This window comes from Acipenser ruthenus, chromosome 35, assembly GCF_902713425.1.
Source record: "Acipenser ruthenus chromosome 35, fAciRut3.2 maternal haplotype, whole genome shotgun sequence".
In the NCBI taxonomy this organism is placed as follows: domain Eukaryota; kingdom Metazoa; phylum Chordata; class Actinopteri; order Acipenseriformes; family Acipenseridae; genus Acipenser; species Acipenser ruthenus.
Genome location: NC_081223.1, coordinates 4,164,105 through 4,182,104, shown reverse-complemented (window position 1 = coordinate 4,182,104; position 18,000 = coordinate 4,164,105). Strand labels below are relative to the sequence as shown.

The following is an 18,000-nucleotide window of genomic DNA, read 5'->3' as shown; positions in this document are numbered from 1 at the left end:
AAATAAATAATAATCTTTTTAGCTTGTAATAATATAATAATAATATCTTTATTTTTATATAGCACCTTTCATAGTGGACCACCATCTCACAGTGCTTTACAGAGGTAGGCTGTGAACTGTGCATTATATGCAGAGTCACTTACAATAGGGCATTGATTTAATAATATAAGAAAAGTTATGAACAAAATCAGGGAATTTAATGCATCAATACTTTTCTAGTAGCTGACTGATCCCTGGCTTTCATCTAGTTGGCTTTTAAAGACATCCTAATGACTCTGCAGCAGCACCATTCTAGTGACCCATTTCAAACACTCCCAACTCTGTGAGAAGTGTCTTCTCTAATCCTTCTTTGTTCCAGGCAAAATAGATTCAGTTCCCTTGTCTGTTGATTGTCTGTTAACTCCACTGCAAGTGATGTTGCCCAGTCGGAGGAGCACGTCAACCCGAGCCCTTTTTGACTCTGGGTGTAATAATAAATGTGTCAATTAGCAGACGCTGTTATCCAAAGCAACTACACAGACTAGGGAATGAACTATACACCAACAATATCTGCTGCAGAGTCACTTCCAATAGGACCTCGGTTTTACATCTCATCCGAAGGACGGAGCACAAGGAGGTTAAGTAACTTACTGTGAGAAGATGTGTCTCCTAACCTCTGTCCTAAGTCTGTCTCCACTCAGTTTATAACTTTGTACTCTAGTCCTGGTCTCTCTGCTGTGCTTAAAAGAGTGACTATAGTTAACTCCAACTTTTTAAAAGCTTCTCCTTCTCCTCTAGTCTTTTTTTGTTCTCTGTTCAACTGTTCTCTCAGCATATTTAGGGTTGGTTGAGTGTACAAGGAAAACAACTGACTCTGGAGAGGAGTTACCAATCAATGCCAGCACACTGGAGATCCAGAATTCAGAACACAGAACCAGGGAGGACATTCAGCCCATCAGTGCAGCAGCTGATTGATCTCAAACCTGTTAAGTCGGGTCTTAAAGGATCCCAGCCCTAACAACATGACTTGGTAACCCATTCCATCCCCTCACCACACTCTGTGAGAAGGTGTCTCCTACCCTCTGTCTTATGGCTATCCACACTTAATTTCCAACAGTGCCCTCTGACCCTGGTGTCAGTGCTATGCTTGAGGTATTAGTTTGGGTTAACTTTGTCAACACCTTTCAAGTTTTTAAAGACTTCAGTCAAGTCCGCCTAATTGTTCTGTGTTCAAGCTAAACAAATTCAGTACCCTCTTCACAGCTCGTTCCTTTAAGCCACGGGATTAGTCTTCACCTTTATGATTGCATCCCTGTTGCTGGTAGAAATGAGTCTATCACAACACCAAGGTCTTTCTCTCACACCCACTGTGTATTTCAATCCTACTTTTTTCCTTCTAAAAAGAGACTTGGTAATACATTTGTGAAATGTTTCAATAAGAAACATGCACTCCACACCGTACAGCAGCTGACTGATTTGCTCATGAAAGAAGCAGCTCAACCACAACACCTGGTATAATGAACATGTTTGTGAGCCAGGTGTTTGCAGTACTGTACTGTAGATATGAAATTCCAGAGAATGCTTCATTTTGCATGACTGATAACTAATCATTCTATTGCCTTTAATACTGTATATGGGGCCACCTGTCTGCACCTGCTGAACCCAGCACTGATCCTGCTCTGTGTTAAGAGAACAATGGAGATCACTGACACTGTGTCAATAGATTTGGATCATAGGGTATAGAGGAAATAGTTTTCAAGTGAAGTATGGAAATTTGGAAGAGGAGAGCATCACACAGTATCACAGTGTAGAGAAAGAAAGGGTCCTTGATGAGGGTTTAGTGGTGAAGGAGTGCATTTGCCTGGGAGAGGGTATAAAACAGAGCAGGTTGGAGGGACCAGAGCAGCTGAAGAGTGGAAAAGCAGCATCAGCACCTTGTCAAGATGAAACCCTGGACTACAAGAGCCATTCTCCTCTCGGTCCTGACAGCATGTCTTCTGTCAGGGGCTGGTAAGACTGCCTTTCTCCTGAGTAACATGGGGAGGGAGGGAGGGATTGCATTGATTGCCTTCAACCTAAAATAAATGGGGGAAGAGATGGCATTGACTGACTTTCATCAGAATAACAGAAGGGTAGGGAGATAGCAGACAGTCTTCCATGAGATAACACAGTAGAGAAGGCAGGCTTTTCCTCAATGCTGCATCATTGAATAATCAACTTACCATAAGAATATCCTTCTTTGTTCTTAATTTGTACATTGCCATTTAAAAGAATGATTCCACCCCCTCCATTTCCTCTGTGTGCAGATGCAAGGAGCCTCCTTGAGGACTCTGAAGAGCTGGGAGATGATGATTACCAGGCCAGCAAGAGAGAACTGGGTAAGATCCATTCTTCCAGAACTCAATCCAATTTTCTCAACACAGAGGTTTGAGGTTTGGGGATTGATTTAATGAGCCTGTACTCCACTAGAATAAGACACAGCATTTAAAGAACTTGAAAACTCCCATGTGTTGCATCAACCACCTCCCACCATGGGGACCCCTTATTAAGAGGCTGCTTCAGACCAGAAGGATTCCCTGGTACTGTAAAATGCAGCTGTGGCTTATACACGTGAATAGCCAAATCAACTCATAGTTTCTTATCATTTATAAGAACTTATTAGAAATGAAACAGTCATAAACAGTAAATATTTAAATATATCGGGGGGGAAAAAACAAATCAAGGTTTGCATTTGAAATTTCCCTTCGAGTCGATCTTGCCTCCTGCTCATCTCTTCAATAAACCATTGCAGGGTGTGAATAAAATACACTTAGATTTTAAAATGTTCATTCAGTTTGATTTACCTTTTTCACAAAATATACATATCCTTGAAACATATAGACCTGCTCTTTCATTTATTGTGCTAATATTCAAACCACTTTTTTATACAGCAGATTTAATATAATAATTTATTTAAGAGATATTAAAAATGCAAACTGTTTACTGCAAGTTGATTTATTACAATTCCTTGCCTTATATAATAGGTGGCACTTTAAAGTGGTTTATTTATATAATATTAATTCAACTATTCTACACTGTTGCGGTTATTAACAAAAGTGCAGAATTTTATGACCATAATTACATGTTTTCAATACAGATACAAAAATCTTAATAAAATTTTAAAAAATCCCAGTTTTGCTAATCGGTCCGTTTGCATTCTCCATTCCATGGTGTCATTCCTTTCATAGCACTGGATACAACACAGGACTGCTCTCATTAAAAATGTAACCACAGCTTGTGTTTACAGATCTCAGCAACACTCAGGAAGGAGCACTGGAGAACAAGAGAGCGCTGGGTAAGGAAAGAAAGAAAGAAAGAAAGAAAGAAAGAAAGAAAGAGAAACAAACAGAAAGAAAGAAAGAAAGAATGAAACAAAGAAACAAAGAAACAAAGAAAGAGAAACAAACAGAAAGAAAGAAAAAAAGAAAGAATGAAAGAAAGAGAAACAAACAGAAAGAAAGAAAGAAAGAAAGAAACAGAAAGAAAGAAAGAGAAACAAACAGAAAGAAAGAAAGAAAGAGAAACAAACAGAAAGAAAGAAACAGAAAGAAAGAGAAAGAAAGAAAGAAAGTTTCTTATTTGCAGGATTTAAGTTAAGCAATGACAAAAAAGCACAGTCCTGCACAGACCACACAATTTGTTTAGAAACTCAACCTGACTAATCATCGCTAATCATGCATAACATCAAGGGCTACTGTATATCCAGAAATCTCCTGGTTAAACCTCACAGCTCTGCATTGCAATGTAATGGGGAACTCTCTGCCTCCCTGTGTTGAGTGTCCTATGAAGCTGTGCACTGCAGTCGAGGGAATCCTTCATTGCTTCATGAAGCTCTCTTCTCCCTGTTCCAGAGGCAGAGGATTCAGGTGACAGTGATGCTGAACTGGACAGTGATGGACTCAAAGGAGAGCGGGAGTTGGGTGAGTCCTTTTGAAAAGCACATCTGGGTAGTGTGTGGGTACAACGTTAAACCTTCAAGAGGAACACATTGTGAATTACAGATGATAGACTTAAGGCCAAACCCCAGTGAATCTGAGCACATTTAGCTGCTGTTTCTCTACTGGCACTAACACAAAGTGCCCAGATCTGTTTCCTAATGTACGTCTAAGTGTATAAACCTATTTCTGTTTTACCTGATAGGAGACAATATGATGGAGAAAAGAGCTGACAGTGAGTACAGATGGCCTATAGCTTCTTCTGTTGAGTGTGTTTCTGTCTGTCTGTCTGTCTGTCACACTGATGCGGAAGAGGAAAACACAAAGCTTGAGGGTTATACACTTTGAAAATATTTCACCTGTTTGCATTTAACATGTGCATTTAAATGTGTTGATGCAGCACCTTTAATAAGACGTATTGTATTAATTGATCACCTTAAATGTCAGTAAGAAGGATCGCCCAACTGAGATATAATAACTTGACTAAAAGGTTGTCCTGTTCCCTTACCTTTTTATCAATCAATGTTTATTTTATATAGCGCCTTTCATAGTTGACCACAGTTGTTTTGTGCATAAGTCTGTGTGATTCTTTTCATATGTAATGCAGACTGAAATATCTTTCTGTTAGTAAGTGCCATCACCATCTAGTGTATAGCAGTGAATTGAAAGCAGAAGGAAGCGTGATCCAGTCACTGGTTCTTCTATAAAGACACTTTGACTGATTCAGCCTACATTATGTACATATATCTAAGACAGGCAACTAGAACTGAAGAGCAGCTCCTGAACTCAGGTGAAAACATTGTATCACACACTCTAACAAAATAAAATCTGAAGCTCCTTACTGTTCAGCAATCTTCTTTAATGTACATTGAAATCCTAATCCAAATTTGGAGAGTTCCTCAACATGGTCTGTGTTTAAATAGAAGGGATGCAACCTACTGTTTGTTTAATGATCTTCACGTGCTTTCTGTCTCCTGAAGTGGATTCTGAAGTGGTCCTGACACAGTCCATGGTAGTGAAGAAGGATGCCCTGTCCAAAAGATACTACAGAAGTAAGTGTGTGTCTCTCTGGAGCTGGCTCCTGGTTTGGGTGAACTGCATGGATTGTAGACTGAAGGTCAATTGATTGAAGACATTGAGAAACACTTCAGTATTACAACATATTCTACCATGGAGTGGTTTCATAGTTCTGGACAGACTGGAGGAAACACTTTGAAATGTGCCCCTTGGTGTCTTCATTAAGCCTGTAACAGCTATCAAAATCAACTGATATTCTCAGAGGAACAGAAAACATTCCAGTAAATGGAACTCAAACATGAATATAAAGTGAACTATTAAATCCAATAACCACTGTTTCTGTTTTTCTTTTTCTTTGGAACAGCTTACTGTTGTAAGTATTTTATTTTATTATGGTACATTAATATGTAGAAATGAATTGTATATATATTTTTAAATTGTATTTAATGGTGTATGTTTATTTCATTTCCAGATTATAGCATCTGTGCTCGTGGTAAGTGTGAATCTGATATTTTAATAAAAATGTGACTGTACACTACAATACAATACACATGTACTGTGCACGTCACAAGAAATGAATACATGTTAACAATGGGGCCTCCTACAGCTGATGTTGAGAATATGGAATGGGGTATTATTGTATAATAGTATGAATTAGCTGCTCTTAATAAGAAATGCCATCTTTATTTAATACATACACACATAGTGAGGTGTTCTGTATCCTGTGGGAGGGGATATAAAGAAGGAGCCCTGTCTTTGGATTTTGCCAGTAATAGAAATGTACAAATAGAGACACTCCTTTGAAATATATAGCTCTCTAATACACTACTGAGGCCCCATTCTTGTATAAAGCAGCCACTGCAGTGACTTCAAATGGACTGAACTCAATATATCACTTTTATCTTTCACAGTAAGGTACAGATGCTACTATGGTAAGTAAATGGATTCTGCTTTATTTTATGCAGCAATCAGTGGGTTTTATTTATTATTTTCAATCAGGGCATGAATTGTTTATCAGTGTAGCTTTGCTGAGAGGCTTCAGTGACACAGTGACTAGAGTGCAGAGCTGCAGTGTGGAAGGTAGTGGGTTTGAGCAGTTTAGTGGTTCGTGCTGGGCTGTAGTATAGGAGTTAATGGGTTTGATAGCTCAGTGTTTAGAGAAAGTGGTGCCCTGCAGAGTGGAAGGCAATGTGCATGCTTGTGGATCTGAGTATTACTTTTTTATTCATTAGTCTTTTAGCAGTCGCTTTTCTCCAAAGTGCCTTCGAGACTAGGGGGTGTACTATGCATCAACAACTGCTGCTGCAGTCACTTACAATAGGACTCCAGTTTTACGTTTTGACTTGCTCAGGGTCACACACAGTGAGTGAGTGGCTGAGCCGGGATGTGAACCTCCTGGTATCAAGCCCTTTTCTTTAACCAATGGGCCACTGTCCCTGAGTAGCTCAGGGGTTTGAGTTCTGGGCTACAGTGTGGAAGACAGTGGGTTTAAGAAGCTCTGCGTTAAAAATAGACTGTTCCTAATTTTCTTTCTTTTTTTGTGTAGCTCATCACTATCACTACTATTTCTACTACCATCATGGGTACCGCTGCGCTCGCTGTGAGTATGCCTTATTATTTCTGTATACATTGGTTGAGGGATATATTAGAACAATTTGAAATAGAAAACCAAGTGTCATTCCATATCAGTTTAGAACATGAGGTCGACCAGGTCAAATATGGATGGAACTCCAAGAGAGACACAGAATTGTTGGAATAAGTTTTATAACAGATGCCATCCATCATAATCCTTCAACTGGAAATATCAAGATGAGTTTATGATTCATCTTTCAACTGCATTGTCTCAAACTATTGATCGATTTGAGGTCATTCGTAACTTATTGGAAAGAGGAAAGTCTAACCTGTCTCCTGCAATCAAGAAATGTATACTTAAACTTATTACATGTGTGTGATCTCATGCCGGAGTAACCAACTCCACAAATAATCCCAGGAGATCTGATGAATGGGATTGCTGCTGTTTTATGGTGTGTGTACAGTAGTTCTCTGTGGGAGGTCATTATGTCAGGGTTGGCTTTGAGTTGAGAAGAAGGGTCCACTGACCTCAATCTCCTGTGGAACTTTTGTCATTTCAGTGAAACAAAATATAAAAGCAGGGGTCAAAACAGAGGAGCTTTGATCTAGGATTGCTCTGAATAAAACCTCAGAAGCATGTTTGGCATTTGAACTAGTATAGAGGGTTTCCGTGTTTTTTATTGATAGGATTGTATTGAGAGGTTGTGGTGGCTCCACAGTTTAGCAGTTGATTCCATACCCTTTGGAATTGTGAAATTGCATGCTGAATTACACAAAGCTTTTTTTTCAAATTTGTAATTCAAAGGAGTGCAATACAAAGAGTGTGGAGGATGCTATCTACACATGGGAGGGAGTTCAATTCTGCAGCTCAGTGTGACACTGATTGTCTATATTATTAGACAGTGCTGACCATTACCACCCCACAGTCTCATTACCTAGCTGTGCAATGCTCTGTATGGATCAGAACAATAGCTTTTCTGCCCAGGTTGCTGATAATGTCTTCAATTGGTTTCAGACTGGCGTACCTACCGCTGCAGGCGATGCCAGCACTACTGAGAAGCAGCAGCGCCCAGGGATCACAGTGCTGGAGTTTACCTGACAGCAGACCTGCAAGCAAAGCTTAAACACACCAGCAACCTTCTTTTATAGCATCACTGTAACCTTTCTGTTCTGGTCCCTCTCCCCACACACAGCTACAGACCCATACTTATTTCTATCAGGCCATTCACAGCTTGTTTAAAACAGCTGCTCCCTGTTGTGCATTTGGTCAATCTCTTGAAGGATATATAATAGAGACAACATTATTTTTTCTATTGGGTGATTCCCTGCCTCTCATGAAGCAGGTTTTTACATTGTATGGAAAGGTGTCCTTATTTAACATGTAGTCTCAGATTCTCAGTGAGATCACATGCTCACACATGTTTGAATAGAAATACAACTCCACATGGGCACATATACAAAGAGTTACTTGGATAGCGTGCTTGATTGATTTGCCCCAGCTCATAATCACTGCACCGAGTCAGGTTTGACCAGTAGACTCCTTTCTTCTCCCAGCTCCTCACAGCCACCCTGTGATGTCACAAGTGACCTGTGACAGGCCTTGTTCACAGACTGACAACAAATTTGTTTTTATATAGAGATTTTCTTCATCTCTCAATTATTTTAAAATCTCTTTATTTGCATTCATGACAACAAATGCTCAAACTGTTGACCAGTATAAATGCTGTCCTGCCAAAACAACACTATCTGCTGTTACATGAAACTGGGTAAAAGCCTGTCTCTTTCTGTAAAGCTTTTTAAGCAATACAACTATTAGCATCAATGTCTCGTTTTGGACTGGTTTATTTCACATGACATGTATTCTTGTCATACTGCCACCACTGAAATCACTCAAAAAGCACTCTTTATTGACAACAAAGAACTCTTAACAGTGCCAGGGAGGATTCATGTATTTCCTCTTTCTTCTGCATTGCATATTTAGTAAAGGAGAAAGTGCCTGATTGTTTCTATAATGTCATCTGTTTAGCCGTTCAGAAGCATGCTGCTCTTTCCCAGGCAATTGTTACTTGCATATTGTGGGTAAACCAAGAGGCATGATGAGATGCTGGAGGCGTTATGGCAAACCCTGCTTTTACTTTACTGTGTGCTCCCTACATTAAACTGGTTATTGAACCTGGACCATCTCTCATCTTTCACTTCTACTAATGAATTACTCTCCAACTCTGGGGAAACAAATCACAAATGTGTGTATTGTATTATCATGATGTTCTAGAATTGACCTTGCTCTAAAGACTCACTGTGCTGTCTGTATTAACTTGTATTATAACAAGGTCAAGTTTATCGATTAATGTCAGTGGGCTTGGACAGCATTGAAATACTCCCGCTTCTAGAACATAAGAATATAAGAAAGTTTACAAACGAGAGGAGGCCATTCAGCCCATCTTGCTTATTTGGTTGTTAGTAGCTTATTGATCCCAGAATCTCATCAAGCAGCTTCTTGAAGGATCCCAGGGTGTCAGCTTCAAAAATATTACTGATTTAATTCTTTTAGCCTGTCTGCATACAACATGCCTTTTAAACCCGGGATAATTTTGGTCACTCTTCTTTGCACTCTTTCTAGAGCAGCAATATCCTTTTTGTAATGTGGTGACCAGAAATGAACACAATATTCTAGGTGAGGTCTTACTAATGCATTGTAAAGTTTCAACATTACTTCCCTTGATTTAAATTCAACACTTCTCACAATATATCCGAGCATCTTGTTGGCCTTTTTATAGCTTCCCCACATTGTCTAGATGAAGACATTTCTGAGTCAACATAAACTCCTTGGTATTTTTCATAAATTCCTTCTTCAATTTCAGTATTGCTCATATACAGACACAGACCACACTGTAGTGTTTAGATGACTGGATGTGAGGAGCTTTGTGTTAACAATGGGAGAACTGGGCTGACTGGGGAGGTAACTGATGCCTATGTCAGTTGTCTTATTACTGTGTTATTACATTATAAACAGCAGTGGTGCTCTGGCTCCCTCTTGTGGTCAGTGTGAATGATGGCAGTGTGTGCAGCTATGCAAGGCACTGATGCCTGTTTCCAGGCTATACAAACACAGAGATGGATTCAATCAAACACTAAGTTCACAGTTTAATAGAAGAGTGGATTAGTTCTATTTGTATATGTGTTCTAAGCGCTGCACTTGTGTTTCAATAGGTGTCATATTATGATATTTATAATGCACATTTTTATTGCCTGCGTACAGTACCTTACACTTTTCTGTATTAAATGTCAGTTGCCATGTATTTGCCCAGTTCTGAATGCTGTCTAGATCATTTTGAATGACCTTTGCTGCTGCAACAGTGTTTGCCACTTCTCCTATTTTTGTGTTGTTGTAAATAACAAGTTTGCTTACTATACCAGAATCTAAATCTTTAGTGTAGATTAGGAATAGCAGAGGACTTAATACTGATCCCTGTGGTACACCACTGGTTACCTCGCTCCATTTTGAGTTTTCTCCTCTAATCAGTTTTCTACATGTTAACCACTCCCTAATCCATGTGCATGCATTTCCTTGAATCCCACCTGCATTCAATTTGAGAATTAATCTTTTATGCAGGACTTTGTCAAAAGCTTTCTGAAAATCTAAATAAACCATGCCATATGCTTTGCAATTATCCATTGTCGATGTTGCATCCTCAAAAAAATTCAAGCAGGTTAGTTAGGCACGATCTCCCTTTCCTAAAACCATGCTGACTGTCTCCCAGGATACTTTTACCATATAGGTAATTTTCCATTTTGGATCTTATTACAGTTTCCATAAGTTTACATATAATAGAAGTCAGGCTTATTGGTCTGTAGTTACCTGGCTCGGTTTTGTCTCCCTTTTTGTGGATCGGTATTACGTTTGCAATTTTCCAGTCTGTCGGTACAACCCCTGTGTCAAGAGACTGTTGCATGATCTCGGTTAGCAGTTTGTAAATAACTTCTTTCATTTCTTTGAGTACTATTGGGAGGATCTCATCCGGCCCAGTGGATTTGTTTATTTTAAGAGCTCCTAGTCCCTTTAACACTTCTGCCTCTGTTATGCTAAAGTTATTTAAAACTGGATAGGAACAGGTTGACATGTGGGGCATGTTGTCCGTATCCTCCTTTGTAAAAACTTATGAAAAGTAATCATTTAATATATTTGCTATTTTTTATTTTTTCATCTATGATTTTGCCATTTGTATCTCTTAGACATTTAACCTCCTCTTTGAATGTTCTCTTGCTGTTATAATATCGGAAAAACATTTTGGAATTGGTTTTAGCCCCCTTAGCAATGTTCATTTATATCTGTCTCTCTTGGCCTTTCTAACTTCCTTTTTTACTTGTTTTTCCAGTTCCAAATAGGAGGAGTGGCAAACACTGTTGCAGCAGCAGAGGACATTCAAAGTGATCTAGACAGCATTCAGAACTGGGCAGACACATTTCAAATAACATTTAATAGAGAAAAGTGTAAGGTACTGCACACAGGCAATACATTTCTCCCCCTTCCTTTCTATATTGGTTAATTGTGGGCTCTATTTTCTTTTTTTTTAACATCGCTGAGTCCCTTGTCCCTGTGCAACCACAATGTAGAAACATATAGAGAATGTATGGGAATGGTCAATAAACATCACTGCTGTTTCTCTTAAAGCGTGTTTATTTATTTCTAATACTGGACCCTGTCTTAATACTGTATTACATTATGAATATGAATATAGCTGAATTATTAATTGTAGATAATACTTAGAATACCAGATAAATATTTAGCATTAAAAAGCAATACATGTGATTTATTTAACAGTCGTTCATTATTTTGTGTATCAGCCGCCACACAAAGCTGAGCGCAGTGCGGTATACTGTAATGATCTCCAGTCAGTCTGTCCGGACTGCACCTGAACCATTTTAAAAACACGAAGCCCCTAATAAGATAAACTGTAAAAATTAGGAAAAAATTGCGCAGATATAACGAAGCTAAATTTGAACTCCTAGCTGGTACAACGAGAGAGGGCGAGAGGGCGGGCAGAGAAGGAGGGGGAGACGCTGCTAGGCAACCGGCTCGTGAACATTCCACTCAGCTAAGCAGAGACCGTTAGGATTTAAAAATGCGAACGTTCCGAGCGGCGTTAGGCGCTTCGTTAAATTAACACACCGTTGCTGGCATTTTAATTTTGAAGAAAACAATATTTTAACTCAAATAACACTGTATTAAAAAAAAAAATACTTTACTAGAAGTTCCAGACCGTTTTCCAACAAATAAAAGGTGATACGTATTTATAATAAGTATATTTGTTATGATATTAAGACTAAAGAAATGTGCTACAGTTTGGTATATTATTTATTTATTTATTTATTAAATGTTGTATTTCTTTTTTAATATTCTATTGTTTTCACAAAATAACATCCATACATTATCAGTTCATCTGCTAGAGTAATCAAATCACAAATATTACTCGTCAGTAATTCATACACAGACACACTGTGGTAACTTCAAGAAGTTAAAATGTAAGGCTGGATTAAAGTTTAACCAAATAAATAAGTAAATACATTTGTATCTCTTGCTGGTGCCACGGCTTGTCTCTGTATCAATTCACTGATATTTGAGGTTTTGTTTAGTACACACTAGCAGGTGATCTGATAATCTTATTGATGTTATTTTGTGAAAACAATAACACGTTAATACTGTGCTACAAAAAATGACTCGCCGTGTTGTAACTTGTGCGGGTGATGTCATGGGTTGTCATGGCAGCGCCGATCATCACGGGAGTGGTTATCAGTGGTTGTCAGAGAAACGCTGGAGTTCCGCTGGCTTCCGAGGTATCCAACCCGAATATCTAAATCATATCTAAAACATTTGATTTTAAACCGTTTTGTATAATATTTTCTTTTTCGGGGCTTCGCTAATAGTTTCTTGTTTAGTCTTTGTAGATATTGAACTGGATCATTGTTTCAACGTGCATGTCTGGGTTTTGTCCAGTAGATGGCGATGCTGCTGCTGTTGTGATGTTTTGTTTAGCAGAATGCAGTTCACGTACCGTGTTACAAACGGGACGGCGCTGCACAGAGCGGTACAAACTGTGCAATTAAAATCTCCGGTAGTACTACAGCTGGGACGCCGATAGTCATCTCTGATTAACCCAACATGAATATAAATACGAACTCAGTCTGTTTCAAAGAGCACTCAGAGTGACGACGCCGGAGAGTCTGATAGCAGGTTTAATAATATGAATGTGCCTGTGTCTGATCGAGTCTTGCATCAAACTCTCCGTCCTCTTTATAATATAAACACATTACAGCCCCCCGTACTACACACGGGGTTTCCAGTGTAGTGAATTCAGTTCCAATAACTCACACACTCAAACATGAAGAGAACAACATGTTGTTAAGTAGCACTTTTTTGTGATGCTAAAACAAGGTATATATAAGGAGTGTTGATAATTTCACCCTAAACTTGCATATTGAAAGTAGCATGTCAAAGCAAGAAGGAATCTAATAAGTAGATTATGCCTGTGTAATCACAACTCAGAGGCAGCCAGACCTACGGCATCACACATGGGACTACAGAAACTGGTACGGGATTCTGGGAATTGTAGTTTGTTTGCAGTTTTACCGTTTTGTGGCTGAACGATGGAGGCTGCATTAGCCACTGTATTCGATTTTCTTTTTATCTAACGGGAGTAATACAAACTACACTAAGCAAAAATGTAAGAGATATATTAATGTTTTATATTTTGCATGTATTTGGATTAATACTTAATATACTTAGTTTTTGTGAACACGATCACCCACAGAACTGTATAATAAAGTTTGTTTCTAGAATTCTGTTCTTTGCATGTGTGTGTTTTATAATATGTATACCTGTCAGCACTGAGCTTTCAAAATAAGGGAGACTGCATGGGGCAGGACTCTGAAACAGGCCTTCACAGGCAGAGTTACCATATGACTTCATGCACACTAGAACACACTGGGATAGTTTAGGCTCTTCAACTCACACGCCAAAAGATTGTGGGAAGTGTAGTCCTGCTGTGAACAGTGACCAAGAGGTGTAGAATGTACCACAATGCATTGCAATTGGAAAAGCCTGAATTGTCCCAATGAACAAGGAGTCACATGGTAACCAGAATGCATGCCTGCCACAGGCTTCCCATGGGCCCTAAAGTATGACCAATACAGACAGGAAGGAACTGCACTGCTGGAAATAGTGATTTTAGAACCTGAAATGTTAGCAAAAATAATTGCTTTTGCAAAAACGTATGTAGGAGCTGAACTGGAATTTTGATTATTAAAAAAAGGAATTGTCACGGAATGCAGAGTTGGGTGGAGGTGTAAAAATAATCAAGTCCAGACAATGGTATGATATGACACAAGTTGTTTTCTTTTCCTTTATTAGTGTCTGCAAACAGTGGTAATCAGGACAACAAACAAAAGAAAATGTCCAAACAAAAGAGAAACGCTAACTGAAATGTGGAGAGACAAAACAAACAACAAAGTAAAATTATCCAGACTCTGGGTGGCTGTCCTTGCCTTTCTGGTGTCCACCCTCCTGGTTGGCTGTCTCTCTTTTGAATTAGTTTGTTTATGTCTGTCAAAAAAGTCAGTGAGCATTTGTTTGGTTTTATCCCTCAGTATCTCTCCCACACTCCTTTGTGCTTTCAGATACTACCCTCGACTGCTACAACACGGCCCCTTTTTATGTGCCGCGGAACGCCCCCTAATCAGCAGAACACCAATCAGCAATTGGCATTTTAATCTCCTCCCAATTCTGGGACATTACAGGACATTCCGTGTTGTTGCCCTCAACAAAGATGGTGACCGTCCTTTCGGGACTTCCGCCCCAAAGGTATAACTGCCACGTCACACCATCTCTGTTGGGGCCTTCTAGGCTGGCTCACAGCCCGCTGGGAGGATGGCTTACAGCAGGGGATCACTTCATCTCGTCACAGGAATGTATTCTTATTTTAGTTTATTTAGGTATGTGTAATTATTATGGTTTATGGATTGGTATGTGCTCCTTTTCTATGCACTGCACCCTCAAGTGGTAGTTTTCTTTATAGCTAATGAACTATAGAACTCAGTGTGGAAAGTAAACACTAAAGAACACAGATGACACAGTGAGGAGGAGCAACAACACATACAGTTCAACTGAAGACAATTAGTTTGTACTTTTGAAAGGAGTTCCTGGTATGGAACATATTGCTGTATTGGAAGGATTTTCCACTAGTTTTATTATTGGATATAAGTTAATAAAAGCTTACTGTATTCTGAAGATTGGGAAGTTTACACACCTGGAATTATTCTAGAAGTTAAGAGCTGGAAGTGATGTGAAGCACAGTGACTGTATGATGAGTCGTAATGTAGAGGATACCTAGCCTACAAAAACCAACAAGTGGGAAAATCATTTATGAAGCCACCACAATGTAAATTTAAAAAAGACAAGAGAATCCGTCAGGGAGAAGGGCCCAACCTAAGGGAAAGTGGAAAAGCCTGGCTTTGGTGGACAGCTTTTAACTTTACACCAGCTTTTGTTTTCAAATGAACCCCCCTCCCCCTCCATTACTATTTCTACACACAAGGCTTCAAAATAATTAACAGTTAAACATATATTCTTAAATCAGTGAAGCGGGGCTCTAGTTTGTTTCTTGTTGAAGCCTGGTTCATGACACTATAAATTGTATACTGAAATAGAATTTATGTATGAAAATTGTTACCTAATACATATTTAATAAAAGGGACAAATGAAGGGGGGTTTCTTCCTTAAATTTTATCATGCTAAATATCTGAAGGTATAGTAATTGCCCTGTTACTGTTCAATATAAAAATAGGGTTACAGCTCAATGGAGGAGGAAAGTCTTTGCCCCCAGGTTCACACAGTGAATTAGTGAAGGGTCCTTGAGTAACACACCATATTGAGAATGGCCTGATCAGGGAAAATCAAAGCATTTGATACAGCAAGGAGGAGGAAATCCCATTGACATGGCCATTCTGACATAGTGTAGAATTAGTCAAGCACAAAAAAAATAAGCTTTTACAAGCAAGATTTTTATTTATCAATACACACTTTTTGGCAGTTTCCAGAAAGATACAACTCCAGCTACAAAGATAACCACTGAACACACACCCATTGCAGCTCCCAGAAGGGACCACACATTGAATTGGGCTGCAAGAGAAGAAAGAAATAATTAGAGGAATAAAGGAGTTATATTTTACTTGAACTGCAATTGTGTTCACATCATGCATATTACCACTTCTAGGCATAAAGTGAAGGGATCCATCTCTCTTCAGCTCAATTGGGCCAGAAGACACAAACACCTTTACTGCACCACCATCCATCCCTTCAGCACTGCGACCTACAGGAGGAATTAGGAGGAGTCCATCAAAACAAATGGACAAAAAAGCATGCAAAATGTCCCCTCCTCTCAAACAGAGCTCTTACCAAGCCTCTGTTTCCCTGGAATGCACCGTCTGCTACAGAGGCTGTCTGATGGCCGGGTTGAATCACATATCACAACACCGCAGTGGAAGTAAATCTGAAAGACAGCACACCTTGTCAAGCAAAACTAGCATCAATAGATCAGGCAGTACCATCATCCAATGAGGATTACTGAATTGAAAAAACAAATATATTGCATCATAAGTGTTTCTTGCAAAAGTGCAGTTACATGTTTTCATTCCAACTCACTAAAGATTTGAGAACAGCGACTATTTACTGCTTGCAAAGCAATCCAAACCATGCATTGTGGTACAAGATCCCCATCCCAACACTCCACTTTACCTGTCCTTTCAGTGCATCCTGGCCGCTTGTGAAGGAAAACATTTTCACTTCAAACCTCTTCAGATGGGAAGGGAACAGCACTCTTGCATTGCTGGAGACTGGGTGAAAGATGGTCAAGTACTCATCTGCAGAGTTCTCACAACTAGAAAGAGAAAGTAGGTCAGGAGCACATCAGCCACAACTCCATTTCCTAGGTTTTGTAGCAGCAATATCATATTCCTGCATCTTACCTGTCCACAACAACATCCCACTTTGGAGAGCTATTCCTGTCAACAGAATAGGTTGCCCAGCAGTTCTCCAAAAACAATTCAGCCTGTGGATCCCTGCTGTACAGGAGCTCTACCTCAAAATACAAGGGTCTTCGCAAGTACTTCACAACAGGGTAATCCCGAGCTCCATAGAAGTCATTGTAGGTTGAATCTGCAGAGATGCAAGGGAGAATTTTATAGGTGGAAACACACTAGAGCATCTATATTATTTCAATTGCCCAGTCCTACCCAATGCAAGCTGCATGATGACTGCAAGGTCCCCCAAGCCAGGCTGGACTACAGGTGCAGGATTATTCTGGTACAAGAACTGTACTACCTTGGTGTCATTGACCAGATAGTGACAGGCAACTCTCAACCTGGAAAGAGGAGATGGGGTTAAGAGAGTTTCAGGCTCAACCACAAAGGATACTCACTTTGATTGCAATCCTTACCGGTAAGATGTGAACAGCACTTCATTCTCATAAGTCAGGAGGCTGTTGTCAAACTGGAAGAGAATCACAAAAGGCTCAGGTTGCAATGAACTTGTAGATTTAGTATGGAGCTGCATACCAAGTTGCAGACTAGCTAATATGGTACTCAGGATCATCCCCAGCTGTGTACTAACTTTGTACCAATTTCACAATTTAAAAATAAAAAATCATTGATTATGAACACTTTTGGGACCTTATGTTTGTTACAGTTAGTATGATACCACAAGTCTGTCTACAGAAACTGCTAGACTAATTTGGTATTGTTTTAGTAACCGCTAAGAGGGCAACAGCAGTTATTTTGGATTTGTTGCAAATATACATTTGAATACACAGCTGGCGACTCTTGAGCTGCAATTGGTATCAACTCTTGTACTAGTTTAGTCCCATCCTACGTACTAACCACTGGATCTTCCCCAGTTAGTACGCTCCTTCCAGTTCACTGCCATTGACCCAAAAAGGTCTATAGGCAGCACATGCAATGCCATAAACCAAGAGTCATGTGTCGCAGCACCTTTGTCAACTGGACAAGCAGTTCAATACAAAGGTGGCATCCTTCAGATGTACACATTTCATGCAAGTAATTCAGCTGATGGAAACACCAGTCACCATGGCTCTGCAGATTGATCCATGGGTGTTGTGGCCAACTTGTCAATATGTTGAACCTCCTCAAAATATGGTTTTAAATGTGTCAATACTAACCCTTCTAGTGGTGCCACAGGAGTTGACATTGAAGTAGAAAACTGCATTGATAGCATCAGACTGAAGAGGCCGGCAACTAGGATCCCTTAGAGTTAGTTGACTTGGAGACAAGCTGGGGACAGATTCCACTTTCACAGCAAGAGCTGCCATAGTTCCATTGGTGAAGCAATCTGAAACACAGCATTTGGATCCAGGTTAAAGAAACAGATTATAGCTTCAATACCACTTCA

At 39.5% G+C, this 18,000-nt stretch overlaps 1 protein-coding gene across 1 annotated transcript; it reads right to left on the bottom strand.

The window, feature by feature from the left end:
- Window positions 1-15,578: 15,578 nt before the first annotated feature.
- LOC131705331 (zona pellucida sperm-binding protein 2-like) lies at window positions 15,579-16,470 on the bottom strand. Its single transcript, XM_059007762.1, has 4 exons — window positions 16,333-16,470; window positions 15,994-16,087; window positions 15,803-15,907; window positions 15,579-15,717 (listed from the first exon to the last, which is right to left on the bottom strand). The coding sequence occupies exons 1-4, from the start codon at window positions 16,372-16,374 to the stop codon at window positions 15,608-15,610; spliced, it is 351 nt and encodes a 116-aa protein (XP_058863745.1). The 5' UTR covers window positions 16,375-16,470; the 3' UTR covers window positions 15,579-15,607.
- Between the last annotated feature and the right edge of the window lie 1,530 nt (window positions 16,471-18,000).